At 38.0% G+C, this 18109-nt stretch overlaps 1 protein-coding gene across 1 annotated transcript in view; it reads left to right on the forward strand.

The window, feature by feature from the left end:
• Positions 1–10383, forward strand: part of MMRN1 (multimerin 1) — a 381581-nt gene extending 371198 nt beyond the window's left edge. The window contains exon 8 of the mRNA XM_073638116.1: positions 8661–10383. Coding sequence (XP_073494217.1) covers positions 8661–9082 — 422 coding nt within the window. The 3' untranslated portion in view covers positions 9083–10383. The remainder of the gene's footprint in view (positions 1–8660) is intronic.
• Positions 10384–18109: the final 7726 nt, after the last annotated feature.

Consider the following 18109-nt stretch of genomic DNA (forward strand, 5'->3'; position numbering starts at 1 on the left):
CTCTAGTCTCCAGCCCATGACCTCTTTGTTTTATTGAACAAGCTATTTTGTTCTCCAGCTTACTTACACACATTTACCAGATAAGGCCAGTACAGTGTCCATTTTAGGACATGATCAGATATCAAAATCAAACATCAGAATGATGTCAGTTTGAGGCTAAATACCCTGTCTGAGAACTGATTTTGATAAGTGATTCTGACCAGTGATTTTGATGAGTGATTCTGACAAGTGATTTTGATGAGTGATTCTGATAAGTGATTTTGACGAGTGATTTTGATGAGTGATTCTGACAAGTGATTTTGATGAGTGATTCTGACAAGTGATTTTGATGAGTGATTCTGACAAGTGATTCTGACAAGTGATTTTGACAAGTGATTCTGACAAATGATTCTGACAAGTGATTTTGACGAGTGATTCTGACAAGTGGCTTTGACAAGTGACTTTTACAACTGTAATAATAATAAAAAAAAAGTAACTGTTTGCTGATGGGACTTAAACCCAAAATTCTGTGTCCCAAAGCCAGTGCACTAATCACTGAACTATAAACTCAGCTGTAGAGACCTAGGAGTTCTATATGGTTATATGATTTTCAGTGCAAACTTGTCTAAAACTCATTGGGACTTATGCACAGACTGCAAGCAAGCCAAATTCAAATGATGTTTGATTTTGATGTGAGAGTCTGATGTGTGACTTTCTTCAAACATCAGAATCAGAATCACAATGACTTTTATAGTCACCCTGAGTATTTTCATGGTTGATCTCATAAGACAAGAAAAGCTATTGGTTTGTATCACTTGACTGGATGTCTTAATGTTAAGGCATCAGTCTCTGAAACTACAGTGTTAGAGATCAAATCCTGATAGGAATAAGTTTTTTTTTTTTTATTATTATGGCTATTAAGCACACAAACTACAGGGGTGTTTTACTTTTAATATCTGACACTCTGATTGTCATCCTGATGTGTTGAGAGTTTCAGACAAGCTGTCTATTTGCATGGTAAATTACATAGCAAAAGTAAATTGGGAGTTTGCAGCCAGTACTTGGGTAGATGGAAATAAAAATTTGCAATAAAGACATTTTATCATTAGACCCCTTTAAGAAATTTAGCAAACATAAAGTCACTTGGAAATAGATATGTAGTAAATTATTGCCTCCCAATTTACTTTGGCTATGTAATTTACCATGCAAATAGACAGAATGTCTGAAACTCTTAACACGTCAGGATGACAATCAGAGCGTCAGATAATAATCAGAGTGTCAGATAATAAAAGTAAAACACCCCTGTAGTTTGTGTGCTAAATAGTCATAATTAAAAAAAAAAGTTATATTCCTATCAGGATTTGAACTCTTAACACTGTAGTTTCAGAGGCTGATGCCTTACCATTGAGCTATCCAATAAAGTGATATTAGCTGATAGCTTTTCTTGCCTTATGAGATCATCCATGAAAATACTCAGGGAGACTAAAAGTCATTGTGATTCTGATTCTGATGTTTGAAGAAAGTCACACATCAGACTCACACATTAAAATCAAACATCATTTGAACCAAATTGAACTCCTAGGTTTTTACAACTGAGTTGATAGCTCAGTGATTAGTGCACTGGCTTTGGAACACAGAATTTTGGGTTCATGCCACGTGTCCAGCTAGGATACCCAATAATTATAAGGCACAGAGGAATCACAGAGGACGTTGGTAGGGTCGGCAAGGTACTCCCTCACCATCTTCTGAAACTTTTCCCTCCTTGTGAGAGTACCCCGCGTCTCAGTGCCTGTGCGATGGGAGGGTCTGAGAAAACTGTCCCAGAACTTTTACAGTGTTCTCATGAATCTGTTGGATTGCATTTGTGTTTCTCTTGTCTGTACTCCTTGATTGTCAAACAAACTGTGACCTCTGCCAACAGCGTTTTCAGATGGGAATTTTTTCTATAATTCTTCAACAAGGGCCTTCTCATACTGCCCCATTTTATTAAGCCTGTCCTGCGTGAGAATAAGAGACAGAAAGTTCTCCTTGTAGCATGGGTCTATAAGTGTCTCCAAACAGTAATGACTGTCACCCAAAATTTGGAAAACGCGAGGGTCACGGGAAAGGCAGCATAACATAAACTCAGCCATGTGTGCCAGACTGCAAAGAGGCAAGACTTCCGTGTCCTAACCAAGAAGACGACTGACCATGCTCCCCTCCTCATCCTCCACCTCTTCCTCCTCCCTGTCCTCAGGCCATCCACGCTGAACAGACTGTATGACAGTTGTGCAGATAGTACCGTCTATAGTGCAGGAAACTAGCTCCTGTTCTTCCTCCTCCTCTTCCTCATTGTCACCCAATCCATGTTGGGATGAGATGAGGCTGGGCTTTGTGTAATCACCTGCAATGCATCCTCTTTAATTGTGAGCAGAGAACGTTTCAGAAGACAGAGAAGCGGGATGGTGATGCTAATTATGGCGTCATCAGTGCTCACTATCATGGTCAAGTCCTCAGTTTTGGAGGATGATACATTTGTCTGACATCCATATCCACTCCTGAGAAACCTAGTGTGAATAGCTTGACCGACACACTGCAACGAAATGAAAAAAGAAGAAATGTCTGATTTTGGAACACTCTTGTAGGTGATATGTCTGACAGAGAACCATGGTTTTAAATAGCAGGCCTGTAATTTACTAATATTATTCTTCACAGACACCTAGTGTGAATAGCTTGATCAACACACTGCAACAGTATGGAAAAGGAGGCCAATATTTTCCACGTTCAGTTCAAATTTCTGGATTTTTATCGCTGAAATATGGAACAGATCTGGCTTTATTCTGCAGTGAGAACAAGCAAATGGAGCAGAAAAATTGTGCACTCTGGATTGCTTTTTAAGAAAATAACCAGGATTAAGATAAAAAAAAAATTTCCTTGGCCCCTGATATCTGAGGCTATGTCTACAAATATCTGTAATTATTACAGCAGCAGCAGACAGGATGTTCAGTGGACCTTCATGCGCTATATGCAATGAAGTCGGCCTCATACACTGCCTGCCTGTCTAACACTGATTATATGCAGCTGGATTAGTCCTCAGAAGGACTGTTAGTTCAGCTGGATATGAATATATATCTATATACATATATATATGCATATATTTATTTATTGTGGAATACCTATATTAACAGGACGTTCAATGGAACCTCTTGCGCTATATGCACTGCAGTCTGCCACATACACTGCCTGCCTGCCTAACTCCTGCTCTCACCACTGAATATATGCAGCTGGATTAGTCTTCAGAAGGACTGTTAGTTCAGCTGGATATATATATATATATATATATATATATATATCAATATATATATATCTATACATCTATATATAGATATATATGTATAGATATATACAGTATATGTTGTGGAATACCTATAATAACTTTAAACAAGCAAATCTCTCCCTGACCCAGCAGCAGTACCTCTCCCTACTCTGCCTGTTTACAGGGTAGACTGTGACAAGCATAGCGGCGCCAGGTCTTATATAGAACTGATGATGCTGTGCGGCCAGCCAATCACTATAATGCCCACAACCAACATGGCTACGGCATTACAGTGTGTGACAGGCAATCCCTGCATTTTCATTGCCTCTCTAAAGAGCGCCAAACATGCAAGGAGGGGACCCGAGTTCCCCCCTGAGCAACCCGGAAATACTCGCTGAGCTTGTCGAGCACCGTGATCAAAGGGCAAGTACCGAGCAGCGGCGAGCACGTTCGCACATCACTAGTTGTAAACATTCCTACTTGTTGGATAACAGAGAATTTTACCCCATTTTCCAATGGGCTCCACAAAGTTTAACACCCTTCTAGTTTCAAATGCAGTTGAAAATTCACAATCAGGCTTTTTTTTCTAGTGATTCATTATAGAAAAAATATAGGAACAAGGGAACTCCCATGAATAGCATTGCTATTAGCCAGTTCCTTGCCGTATTTACATAAGGGTCCGTAATGCATATAGAAGCCAGTGGAGAAAATTGAGGTTCTTATTTCCAGTAGTTTTTAATACCTCCCCCTTAGTGACTGGACCAATTTTTTGAAATCTGACCAGTGTCACTTTATGTAGTAATAACTCTTGAATGCTTCAACACATCTCATTAATTTTGAGACTGTTTTTTTGTGACACATGATACTTTATAAGAATGGTAAATTTAGGTTGATAGGTTTTGCGTTTATTCATAAAAATATCAGAAATTTGACAAAAATGTTTTAAAAATTGCAATTTTCAAACTTTGAATGATTATCTTTTTAATCCCAATAGTCATACCACACAAAAACATTAATAAATAACATTTCCCTCATGTCTGCTTTACATCAGCACAAGTTGTAAAGTGTTGTTGTATTTTATTAGCATTTTAGAAGGTTTAAAAATGTAGCAGGAATTTTTAATTTTTTAAAGGAAATTTAAAAAACTTATTTTTATAGGGACCTGTTCAGTCTTGAAGGGACTTTGGGGGTCCTATATGTTGGAAACCATCCAAAAGTGATACCATTTTAAAAACTGCACCCCTCAACGTATTTAAAATTGCTTTTAGGTAGTTCATTAACCCTTCTAGTTCTTTTCAGGAAGTAATGGAAAGTGGCATGACAATAATGAAAAAGTTTATTTTTAAAAACCTAAATTTCGATAACTTCTGAACAGGCCGCTATAGCCGGCAGACTCTAAGGTCATTATTTGGCCGTTACCTGCAATGGAAAACATCAGGACCACACAATCAAGATCTCAGGGTGCTGATGAGATTAAAGAGGGAGCCCCCCACACTCTGTTGCCTATTTAGATTCTAGTCACTATTGACAGCAGAATCTATGGGGTTAAACGTCCATGGTCAGTGTCAACACTGATCGTGGCTGATGCAGCAAGTTGTCAGCTATAGTGTACAGGTGACAGCTACAGGATTGTCACCTGTCGGGGAACGCTAGTCTTTTATATCGCAGGTTAGTAAAATTATGTCTATTGGTCATTAAGGGGTTGATACCCCTGATTTCTTAATTAAGAATAAAAACAGAAATAAAACCTATGGCAATTATATAAAATTCTATGTGACTAAATGTATTTTTGATCCTGTACCAGGATCTTCATCAGGCTCTAATGAGCCTAGGGCACCACTATCCAATTCTGATGTGAGTAGAGTGCACCATATTAATAATGGTAGAATGTTAGCACATCTTTTTAGGTTTTAGTGATGGTTCTATTGCAATTTTACTCAGTGTTTAAGTTATTCTATTTACTCTGAGCAAAGTCTGTCAAAATCAGTACATTTCATAGTTTTGTCACCTTACAAATAACAGAATGGATTTACTTAAACCCATGCTTCATCCCCTTTATTGGCGGATCTCCAGAAGTGTTGAAATATGATAACGATCCTTCATTTTAGTTATTATATTATGTCTGCCGCATCTTGATCACAAAAACTGGCAGGAATAAATCAAATTATGGCTAGCTCTATTCTTTCTCAGTGCTGACACTTATGCTCAGCACTTTTGAGACAGATTTTTAAATGTATAATCCAGTTTTCAATGACTGGAAAAGCAGAGAGGTTAGATATCATTCCAAGGTGACATACTGATTTACTAAAATACAATTCTAGGTGAGCCAGAAAGTCTTGTTTTACCCATCGCAAGGACACTCATCATGTAATATTTCTTATTTTTAACGTGTCATTTTTATAATCTCTTTGTAAATAAATGTAAGACAATTCTTGCACCATTAAGTTATTTCTGGTTATTTATTAAAGGAGTTATCTGGAGCCAATACTGATAATCTATCTGTAGGATAGGCCATCAATATAAAATCATAGGGTCCCCAAATAGCCACCACCACTGCCACTGATCAGCTGATATCTGCTTTAACAGTGGCTGAATGAAAGCAAAATACACAGCAGAACACTACAACTCCATACTTAACTACCAAGTACTGCAGATTATCTCATATTCACTCCCATTTTTAAGCCATGGTTTAAAAAATGCATCAAAAAGAGCACTAATAATAATAATTTTTATTTCTATAGTGCCAACATAATACTCAGCGCTTTACATTTCTGAGACTTGTACAGACAATAAAGACATAACAGAGTAAATACTTAATTCAAAACATAACAAGAGGAGAATCTATGAGGAAATAGGGGAGACACGAAAGGTAAATGGTAAAAAGTGCTTGTATTGTACGGTCCAGTCATCACTTTAATCAATAGGGCATTTAATTCTGTGACTCAACACATTCAATTATCCGCAACAATCGAAACATTCAGATGAAACTTGAAAGCCCACTTCTTCAGGAAGACTTACAGTCTGCAATGTCCCTGTTGCAATCTCACCACCACCACTGAAGCTGCAACAACCCCCTACCCTACCATCTACTTCCCCCACGAGGACAGGGCCCTCTCCTTTCTGTACCAGTCTATCATTGCTAGTTTGTTCACCATGTTTTATATTTGTATCCTGTCTGTAACCCCTTCTCATGTACAGCACCATGGAATCAATGGTGCTCTAAAAATAAATAATAATAATTCAAATAACATTACATGAAACAGTCACCAGCCAGTAACTGTACAAGTGTAGATACAGAGTGCTAATAAGTACATGGAGGGTGTGTAAACAGATGCTATGAGGAACCAGATATGAAAGACAATTTTGGAAGGGTTAAATGGGAATAGTTACATAAGTGAGGTGAGGTGATAGGGCGATAGGCCAGAGAAAGGAAGTGTGTTTTTAGGGCTCACTTAAAACCGTGGGTATTGGGGATTAATAAAATTGTCCTTAGTAGTGCATTCCAAAGAATTGGTGAAGCTCTCAAGAAGTCTTGGAGACAGGAGTGGGAGGTTAGTATTATTGAAGATGTTAGTGTTAGGTAATTATTGGAATGAATGGGCACGTGTTGGGTGATAGAGATGAGGGAGGAAATGTACGGTGATGCCAAACTGTTGTGGGCTTTGGGGATGAGAGTGATAAGTTTATATTTAACTCTATATCGGATGAGCAACCAGTGCAATAACTGGCATAGAGTAGAAGAAGCGGTGTAGTGATTTGAAATGAATATGATACTGGCTGTTGCATTCAGGATGGATTGGAGAGTGGAGGGTTTAGTAAGAGGGAGACCGATTAGTAGAGATTTACGATAGTCCTGATGAGAATGAAGAAGAGCAACAGTAAGAGTTTTTGCAGAGTCAAAAGTAAGAAAAAAGTCGAATTCTAAAGAATTTAAAGGTGTAGATGACAAGCGAGTTAATAAATGTAGAGTTTGAAGGAAAATCTGAATCAAGTATAGCCCCAAGAAAGCGGGCTGGAGCATAATGGTGGACCACACAAAAAATTGTGTTTGGGGAGATTGTAGAGGGAACAAACAGCAGACAGTTAGAGACAGCAGAAAGGCAATCATTGGTATATTGTAGTAATGTACGGGTGATGTCAGGAGACAAGATGTATAATTAGGAGTCATCGGCATATAGATGGTACTGAAAACGGAATCTGCTGATGGTTTGTCCAATAGAGGCAATATATAGGGAGAAGTGGGGACCTAGAACTGAACCCTGAGCAACCATGACAGTAAGGAGGAGAGGAAGAGGAGCCAGCAAAAAATACAGTGAAGGAGCAGTCAGAGAGGTAAAAGAACCAAGAGAGAGCAGTATCTTTCAGGCTGAAAGAGAGGAGCATAGTGAGGAGGAGCTGATGGTCCACAGTGTCGATTGCTATAGAGAGATCCAGGAGAATCAGCAAGGAATAGTGAACATTACATTAAGCTGTTAGTAGATCATTAAAAACTTTAGTAAGGGCAGTTTCAGTACAGTCTAAAGAGCAGAAATCGTATTGTAAAGGGTCAAGAAGAGAGTTATCTGGGAGATAGAGGATTACACGGGAGTTGACCAAACCTTCCAGAAGTTTAGAAATGAAGGGCAGATTAGAGACAGTTCTGTAGTTAGCAGCGCAGTTCTGTTCAAGGGATGTTTTTTCAAGTAATAGGCGTATGCTGGCATGTTGGAAGGAGGATGCTATCGGTTCTTCACTGCTGTGCTCTTACACTGAAATGTTTATTAAGTATTTTATGGCTTTGTTTCCAAATATCTACGGATTACTTGTGAATTGCCACATGTTATGTTCCAGTTTAACCATAAAATGGCAGCTGCTCTTGCTGCCTTTGCTTTCATACAGGTTATGATAGTTCCTCTTGATTGGCTGCACCATACCATTGATAGTTGCAGTGCATTATGGGAAAATTCATGTGGCTGCACCTAATATTATGTTAGCTTTCTCTGGCTGATACAATCTTCTGCAATATATCTAGAGGTCATGGTCATGTAGGTGGTAAGTGCAAATTGAATTGCAAATTATTTAGATTTGCCACCTTCATCGAATTCCTAAAAATGTAATATAAATTTGATTCAATAGCAGCATTTTTCCAGCCCAAAAAGATGATGGGGTAGATTTAATAAAAGTAGTGGAGGAAAAACACGGAGCAGATTCCAACACCAGCTAATCAACTTGCTACATTCATTTTCCAAACGTCCTCTGAAAAATGAAATCTGAAAATCTATTTTGTTTTAACTCGCAATGCCCTTATTGTCTCCATTTTTGCTAAAGCTGAATAATAAAGGATTCAAATTCTGATCTGATTTATTTGAAGAGTTTCTGATTAATTAAATATATATTTGTTTTACAGATTTCTCAAAAGGGTCATACCGGTATGCACCAATGGTGGCATTTTCAGCCTCTCACACATATGGAATGACATCTCCTGGACCAATTAGATTTAACAATTTATATGTAAATTACGGCTCATCATATGCACCCAGCACTGGAAAGTTTCTTGTGCCATACCTTGGAGTGTATGTCTTTAAATTTACAATTGAATCATACAGTCATCGCATTTCTGGCTATTTAGTGGTTGATGGGGTTGACAAGATTGCATTTCAGTCTGAAAATATTAACAGTAGCATGTACAGTGATAGGATGGTGACAGGAGATGCCTTGTTAGAATTGAACTATGGTCAGGAAGTATGGCTCAGACTAACATCGGGCTCCATTCCAGCACAATACCCGCCTGTTACAACACTTAGCGGATACCTATTGTACCGCACATAATGCTGGCTACAGTAGGCTTACCCATGACAGTGAAACTGTAAATGTATTATGTATTTTTGGCTTTTAATGCAAGTTTTAAAATCAGAATACAATTTAATATGGGCTTTGTGCAGGATTTTCTAGTTTGTAAACTGAAATTTTCAAAACATAATCATTCTAGTAGGCGAATTTAAAAGAAAACTTAAAAGGCCCAATTCATCATTTGCGTTTTTTTTTAAGTCACTTCTCTTTTGTCTTGTGGCAATCACTGATGTTTTTTGTGCCAAACTCATCAAAATGGAGAACGCATTTCATAAAATTTGTTCAAAGTAACAAATAGATTTTATTTTTGTCTTTAATGTTTTTTGCAACTCAAAAAGCTGAACGTTTCATAAAATTGCCTAAAAATAACTGGTACATATAAAATCACTCCAGGAAGGTGGAAACATCTTGAAAACCTAAAGTTTGCCCAGACTGGTGAACATAAAAAAAACAGGTGAAAATCTATCAAATATGCTTTAAAAAGGTGCATATTAAAAGAAGAATAAGACACAAATGAAGAACAGAAAAAAAGCACTAAAAGTAGGCAAAAAAGGGACAAATGCAATAATAAAATTGGCCCATTGTATCATTTTAACTTGCTATTATCAGTTTATGTTCCCAAAGCTTATACATTTTACCTCTGTATCAGATGAGACTTTTGCTTTGCTCTGTTAACACTTGTGTTATGAGCCCCATCGCGGTATTTGTGAAGTTATTCTGTATTTTTGATGGCAAGTACAGTACAGACTGCAACTATATTCTTCACAATAAAAATCTGAAAACCCTAAAACAACCCACCAGTTAATGAGGACTGCTGGTAATGGTTTGGTTCCACTGGATGATGAATCCTTCACTGTGTGAACAAAGCTTAGAGTTGTTTCTAGATTGATTGTTGCCTTCTGCAAAGATAATAATTAACAAGGGCTACATTTGATGGTTAGAAACGTGGGCAAAAAGCTAGGAGTTCTAATGAAATTACTGAGAAGGGTACTATATAAAGCTAATAAGAACTTTTATTAATAAATATTGGTAAAATAAGAAATAGATTTATAAAATGGTGGTCCCGATGGTGGTGACTGCTCCTTGAATGCAAATATGTATGCATATATATGCCAATATGAGTACATACAAAATAAACAAATAATAATTGTATATTTATGCACGTAATACATGTAAAAATGTAATAACCTTGTTGTGCATGTACTATGTCACATTTTCCAAAAGAATGAATAAATCAAATATATAACATTAATTTTCAGAATCATGAACACATTTTATTTGTTACAATCACTGTGTCAATATTCTTGTAAAACAGAATTGTGGAAATATACACTGAATCATAAATAAATATAAATAAAAAAAAATACCTGCCTGACATTGTGTAGGTCCTTCTGAAGTTATATTGTGATATCTAGCATCAGGGCCATAGCAGAGGATTTTAGGAGCCCTAAAAGCTGGAATACCTACCACTTGAACATGCAGCATTGGATTCCAGAGGCATTCAGCCACCGAGAGAAGCAGGCCACACCCGCTGGGAGGTGTACATTATCCGACCCATACTTAATTTAGAGTTGTGCCTAAATCTAGTGACAAAGTTGCCAAATGCCCTGCTAGCTCAATAAATCCAGAGGTCCAAACCTCCATTGACATTGATGTCAGCACTAAAACTATGCTACTGAAGCTTCATGGCATGGGTCTCCATGGCTGAGCAGTTACGTGCAAGGTTTACCTTAGAACGCACTTCAGATGCCTAATTACTTCACCCCAACTCTAAAGTTTGGTGGAGGACTAATGCTGTGGGGTTGTTTTCCAGGGTTGACCTACTGTAGATCCCTTAGTTCTACTGAAGGAAAATTTGAATGCTTCAGCAAATTATGACATTTTGTACAATTGTATGCTTCTAAATGTTATGGGAACAGTTTGGGGAAGTCCATTTTCTGTTCCAGAATAAATGTGTCCCAGTGCACAAACCATGGCCTATTTAGCATGCCCCCTCATCAAGACCAATGTGGACATCACCGGTCTAGATGGATCAGGACCCTAATGTGTAATGAAGGGCAAGAAGTCTAATTAGCAAACTCCCAAATATGCAGCGTGTTAGGGTAATGCTTTATGAGCCTTTTTTTTTAATTCTCTCATCTACATTGATCATCCATGAGACACCATCCTCGAAAAAGCAAAGACCTTGCTGATCATAAGAACTGACGCTTTACATGAGAGAAAGAGAGGACCCTCCTCATTATAGGAGGTTACACTTTATAGGAGAGAGAAAGAGCGAGAAGACCTTGCTGACCATAAGAATTTACACTCTACAGAAAAGAGAGAACCTTGCTGACAAAAAGAACTCACAATCTACTCTACTCTACAGAAGAGAAAGCAAGGACCCTGCTGATCATAAGAACTGACGCTTTACATGAGAGAAAGGGAGGATCCTGCTGACCATAGGAGCTTACACATTACAGGAGTGAGAAAGAGCGAGAAAACCTTGCTGACTATAAAAACTTACACTCTACAGAAGAGAGAGAGAGTCTACCAGACTTTGGAAATGAAAAACAACTTTGCTGTACAAACTGTTCTCCGCTGGGAACAACTGATCTCTGATGGCCCAGGTACTTACCACCACTGTACAAGGTATTATATCTGTAAGATGTCATAGCTGCAGGGCATTATGGCCAGTAAAGCAATGCAAAGTTACATTTGTCTACTCTTTGATATTGCAGCAGTGCGGGAAATGGTGCTTGGAAAGCTTTTTTTTTTGCAAAACGTGAATCGAATCTCAAAGTGTTCGAATTCGCCTGAATTCAGAAATTTTAGAAATTCAACGTGAACTCGATCCAAATTGGTCCACTCATTCCTATTGTTTTCTAGGAAAAACAGGTGTGTTGCTACTTTATCTAACTAACCAATACCAGATTCCAATGAACAAAGATAAATAATATACAGATGAAGTTTTGATTTATTTCTCCCGCAGGCAGTTGCTTGCATGTTATGTACATGCTTGGTAGAAAAGAAAAGAAAACCTAGATCCTATATGCTGAAGAATAGTCACACAATCTTTAATTAATAATGAATACAAGATATTGTATTTCTAATGTACTATAATTTTTCATATATGGATTCATACCTAATGAATACTTACAAATAAATATTCTAACCTGGTTTTATTTTCATTAAATGTATAAATTCACACAATTTCCATGGTTATGGTACAAAATTAATAATGTAGCCACAAATGATTGTTACCTTTTTATACTGTATATTGCTTTTTATGTAGAGTGGTGATACATTTTACTATCAGTAGGTGGCGATATAACCCATTTTAATAATCAGAATACAGAGTTAGAAAATGATCACTTCAAACAAAGACTGGGTGGTTTATATACAAAGATTGATTAGAAATTGGCATTACAAAGGACAAAACATGTGAAATTCTTTTTGTTGTCCAGTGATTTTTAGTGTGTCTTCTTGCCTATTATTTTTAAGTCGTAGAAACCAAAAAATCTGATGAAGTCTTAGTCCAAAGAAATGTGCCATTCAGCACCTCCAGTGTTATGAAAAAGTATTTGCCCCTCACTTAAATTCTTCTATTTTTGTCAGTTTCTAACATTTAATGGTTTCAATTCCTCCAGATAATTTTACTGTATTATAAAAATAACACAAGAGAACACATTTATGGAAGATAAAGATTTATTTATATTATTTTACTCGCTTATACAGCACCATTAATTCCACAGCCTATATCACTCATGTGAAAAAGTATTATGAACTACACGGTCTTACCACAGCATCTCCATGGGATTCAAGACAGGACTTCATTTAGTTTCCCAGTCATACGGAGGTGGGCTTGCTTGTGCTTGTGTCATTTGGATCCTTGCCCTTTTTTCACTATGCAACTATGCTTGATCTGTAGATCCCTCATTAATAGACAAATAGTTACCGTCAGGTTTTCTGATAGAGTAGAGTTTATGGTTCTATGAATTTTGACAAGTTGTTTAAACTACCACAACCATGTTTGACTGTCAATATATTGTCATAATTCCCAACTGTCTTGGATCCAACATGACTGCTTTGAATTTGGGGAGCTGTCCTGCTGTTCTGCTGTCCTGGGAGGTCAGGGGTATGTCCTCAGGACACATATAAAGCTGAATTTGATGGTGGAGCAGGGAGCCAACAGATCTTTCCTCCACAGTTTAGACTATGTAAAGGGTGAAGGTTCTGCCTGGACCTTTGGGTCTTGTGACATTCTCTAGGCAGCAGAGAAGAGGAGCAGAACACAGGCAAGATGTGTATGTTAGTCATATACTCTTTGTGTTTTGATGTAGCAGAGCTAAGTTTATTTTGATATTGCTGAGGTGAAGGTTTGTAGATGCTGCAGAGCTGTCAGTGTGTTGATATAGCAGAGTTGTGTGTTTTGATGTATTTGTGTTTATGTAGCAGAGATGTATGTGTGTTGATGTAGAAGAGTTGTTTGTGGGTATTGATGCTTTAGAGCTGTGTGTTAGTTGATGTAGCAGAGCTGTGTGTGTGAGGGGCATCATACTGTGTGAAAGGCTCTATGTTATGGATCTGTGGGAGGAATGTATGGTGGAAACATTATATTGTATTTGGTGGGAACTGTTGTGGCCTTATAATGTGTAGGGAGGCATCATACTGTATGGGGGGGCACTGTGGTGCCAATATAGTGTATAGAGGCACTTTGGTGGCACCATATTCTATGGGGGCACTGTGGGTGCTTTATAGGGTGCTGAGTGGGTGCTGTGGGGTACATGAATGGAGTAGCAAATGGTATGGGAACCAAAATGGGCTTTACTAGGAGCAATATTTCCATTTAGGTACAATTAAGAGACTGGGAGAGATTAGGGAACTGGCTTAAGGTAAAATAAAAATTCGAGTTTGTGTCCCTTTCATATTATTCAAAGTTGGTAGTTATGATGATGTTCTGGTAAAATATATGTATTCTCTTTACGCAGATGTAACAGAATCTAAAAGTTCCATCTTTGAGTCATCAGTCAATAGAATATTATTCTAAAAATCTTCAGGGACAGTCTTAGCATATGCACGACAAGCCTTTATGTTCTTTTTGCTCTGTAGTGAAGTTGGTGCAAATCAATTCGCAGCACCTGGTCCACTGCCCACATCAGTAATCTTTGGCCATTGGATGGGATCACGAGAACTTCCTTTTCCCTTATAGCATCCATCTTCTTTGGATTAGCAGACCTAGAGCGAGATAATCGCTGTGGCATGACACACATCTGACATCTCAACAGGCTGGATAATCAAAATAAGAGCCAGAGTTTTGCGAATCAATTGGCATGAACTCTAGTCAGCAGTGGTTTGCACTTTGCAACTCTCCCATGTCTTCCATCTGTGCCTGATATCTTTCTTGGGTTGTTGAATAATGAATATTGATCTTAACTGAGGCAAGTGATGCCTGGATTTCTTTTGGTGTTTTTCTTTGTTCTCTTTTGACCTCCTACAGTATGTTAGTTGCTGATGTGCTTTTTATTAAAATTTGGAAGGCCAGCAACTTCAGAGAAGGGTCACCACTATTCAAAGATTTTCTATAGTGACTCTTACTGTGGTTCACTGGAGTCCCAGATCATCAGCAATTACTTTGTCAGGCTTTCCAGTCTGGTAGTGCTCAATGATTTTGTTTTGCACTGTATATTAATTTTTAATATTTAGAAAGTGGCATCTTGTGCTGATTTTTGAGACCTTCCAGCCCAATTCTTTTTGTCAGATGACCAGCTCTTTTCAAGCGATTTTAGATTTAAAAGGTCTGTTAGAATCAAGGCTAGGTGTGGCTAGTAAAATATAGTTGATATAGTAGTTAAAGGGTCAATTACTTTTTCACATAGGACCAGGTAGGGATGAGCATAATTTTTCCTCAAAAATATCATCCTTTAAGCCCTTCACCACCTTGAGTTTTTCGGTTTTTGTGTTTTCAATTTTTGCTCCCCTTCTTCCCAGAGCCATAACTTTTTTATTTTTCTGTCAATATGGCCATGTGAGGTCTTGTTTTTTGCAAGGCAATTTGTACTTTTTCACAACACCATTGGTTTTACCATATCATGTACTGGAAAACAGGAAAATAATTCCAAGTGCGGTGAAATTGCAAAAAAAGTGCAATTCCACAATTTTTTTTTACCATGTTCACTAAATGCTAAAACTGACCAGTCATTACGATTCTCCAGGCCATTACAAATTCATTGATACCAAACATTTATAGGATCTTTTTTATTAAAGTGGTGAAAAAAAATCCAAAGTTTATAAAAAAAAAAAAAGGTGCCATTTTCCAAGACCTGTAGCATCTCCATTTTTCGGCATCTATGGCTGGGTGTGGGTTTATTTTTTGTGCGCCGAGCTGACATTTTTATTGATACCATTTTGGGATACATACAATGTTTTGATTGCCCATAATTGCATTTTATTTTGAGGTTTTAATTTTTTTCTCGTTACGCTGTTTACTGATTGGATTAATTATTTTTATATATTGATAAATCGGGCGATTCTGACGTGGCGATACTATATATGTGTATTTTTTACTTTTTTTTAATTGTTTTATTTTGAATGGGGCGAAGGGGGGTTATTTGAGCTTTCATATTTTTTTAATTTTTGAAATATTTTTAAAAACATTTTCTTTTTTCTTTTTACTGGCTTCAATAGTCTCCATGGGAGACTTGAAACTGCTATCATCTGATCGCTTGTGTTACACTACAGTCCCTGACAGAAGTTATGTCGCTTATCCATGTTATGTAAATAAAAGCTTATAACCTGACGTTAAATTCATCCATTGGTTTTATAAATTACTCTTTTGAAAGCTGAAACCCTCCCAAATTTGGTTTAGGTTAAGAAAATAAATTGGCATCAATGCTGAAATATTGATCATTTAATGAACACAGAATGGTCAGATTTTGGCAAGACAAAAGTTTTGTCTTCTGGTCATATAATGCACCCAATCCTAGTTTACATCCTCACCAGTGCTCAGTAAATGATCGGATAAATAGTGGGTGTGTATAAAAAGAAACCCAGCACCCCAGACCTTCACTTGAACTGCAACTTGAGCTCTGACAACATGCCAAAAATCCACCCTGCGACCAAAGCCTTGATTATCAAGAGGCTGAAGACCAGATCCACTGCAGAGGTGGCTGGCACCTTTAATGTGTCTCAGCGTCAAGTACAAAGAGTTTAAAAAAGATTTGAAGAGACTGGAGATGTGTTTGACAAGCCAAGGTCCGGCAGACGCCACAAGACAACTGCTCAAGAGGAACGTTTGTTGGTTAGAAAATCCAAAGCAAGCCCCTCTTCCACTGCAACAGGGCTCCAACATGCCTTGTCACCTCAAGTCCCTGTGTCAACTAGAACAGTTTGTAGGATTCTGTCTCAAAATGGCCTCCATGGTCGAATCAGTGCCCAGAAGCCAGCACTAAACAAAAGTCAAATAAAAAACCGTGCGGAATTTGCAAAGTCCCACAGCCTGCTAAACAGATGGATGCTGGAAAAGTGTCAGAAGGTGGATTTCTCGGATGAATCTTCAGTAGTATTACACCACAGCCGCCGCAAATACTGCAGGAGACCCACTGGAGCCCGTATGGATCCAAAATACACCCAGAAAACAGTTAAATTTGGTGGTGGAAAGATCATGGTCTGGGGTTACATTCAGTATGGGGGTGTGCAAAACATTTGCAAGGTGGAAGGCAATATCAATAGCCTAAAATATCAAGAAGTATTAGCTACCTCTTACATTCCAAATCATAAAAGGGGTCAAATTCTGCAGCAGGATGGTGCTCCATCTCATACATCCATCTCTACAACAAAGTTCTTCCAGGCAAAAAAGATCAAGGAGCTCAAGGACTGTCCAGCCTAGTCACCAGACATGAACATCATTGAGCATGTTTGGGGTAGAATGAAAGAGGAAGATCAGCTGTCATGTGCCAGGAAAGATGCCGGCTCAGCGCCGGAGCCCGCATGAATCAGAGGGCAACGACCTTTGATGTACCTATACGTACGTGGTCGTAAAGTGGTTAAAAACAGCATTTTGTGATTACTTGGGTTTTCTGTGTATTTTAATTACTTTAATTTTAAATGCAGTTTGATTATGTAAAACACTCATGTGTAACAAACATGCAAAAATAAAAGAAGGAGCAAAACCTTTTTTCACAGCACTTTAAAAGCCCAGGGAACATCAAAATGCAAGGAAAGGGACTTTCTGAAGCAGAAATATAAATGTTTTCAGTTTTTGCCATTTTTTGACAATCATGACTGTGTTGAAAAATGGAGTGGGTTGTCAGACTGAATTTAGTGTTAGATATTTTCACTTTTCTAATAAAAGTCTGACCCATTGATGTTCTTAGCCATGGCACACTCATCAATAGGGCAGAAGCCGTATTATGGTTCAAACTGCACGCAGGAGAATTACTGGCATGTTGCATGGTTCTAGCAGTAAGATATTTCCTTTTAAAAGAAAAACAAAACATACGCTAGAAGCTGTGCAGCTCTGTGACATATTGCACTTATTTCAGCTACAGAAAAAACAAAAAGGAACGCGAGCCGACACTACTTCTGAACATATGTATTACGCACTTTAATTGTGGTAACACACGTACGCTCGGACTGAGACCTTCCCCTCCATAAAAAAGACAAACAAACAAGCCATATTTTTTATGACCTAGCAAATTTTTTTTCCTTTGAACACTAAAGTGTGGTCGACTTGAAGCAGTCAAGATTGTAAGGGAGATAATTACTGGGTGGAGTTGGCATCCAGACTAAAGAAGAGGAAAGGTGGAATAAGAAAGTCTGTGCTCATCAAGCAGGAGAGTGCGTCTCCATGGGACTGCAGCGGGGGAAGGTCTCAGTCAGAGCTTACGTGCGTTACCAGGATTAGGAGGGCAAAGGTGGATTCTCTCCTCCCCTATGAGAAGTAAGTGAACTGCCATTGCACCTTTTGTGTTAGATATGCTCTGAAGTAGTGTTGGCTAGAGCTTCTTTTATTCTTTCTGTAGCTGG

This window comes from Phyllobates terribilis, unplaced genomic scaffold (genome assembly GCF_046119375.1).
Source record: "Phyllobates terribilis strain yellow unplaced genomic scaffold, ASM4611937v1 Scaffold_1__5_contigs__length_1240528914, whole genome shotgun sequence".
NCBI lineage: Eukaryota > Metazoa > Chordata > Amphibia > Anura > Dendrobatidae > Phyllobates > Phyllobates terribilis.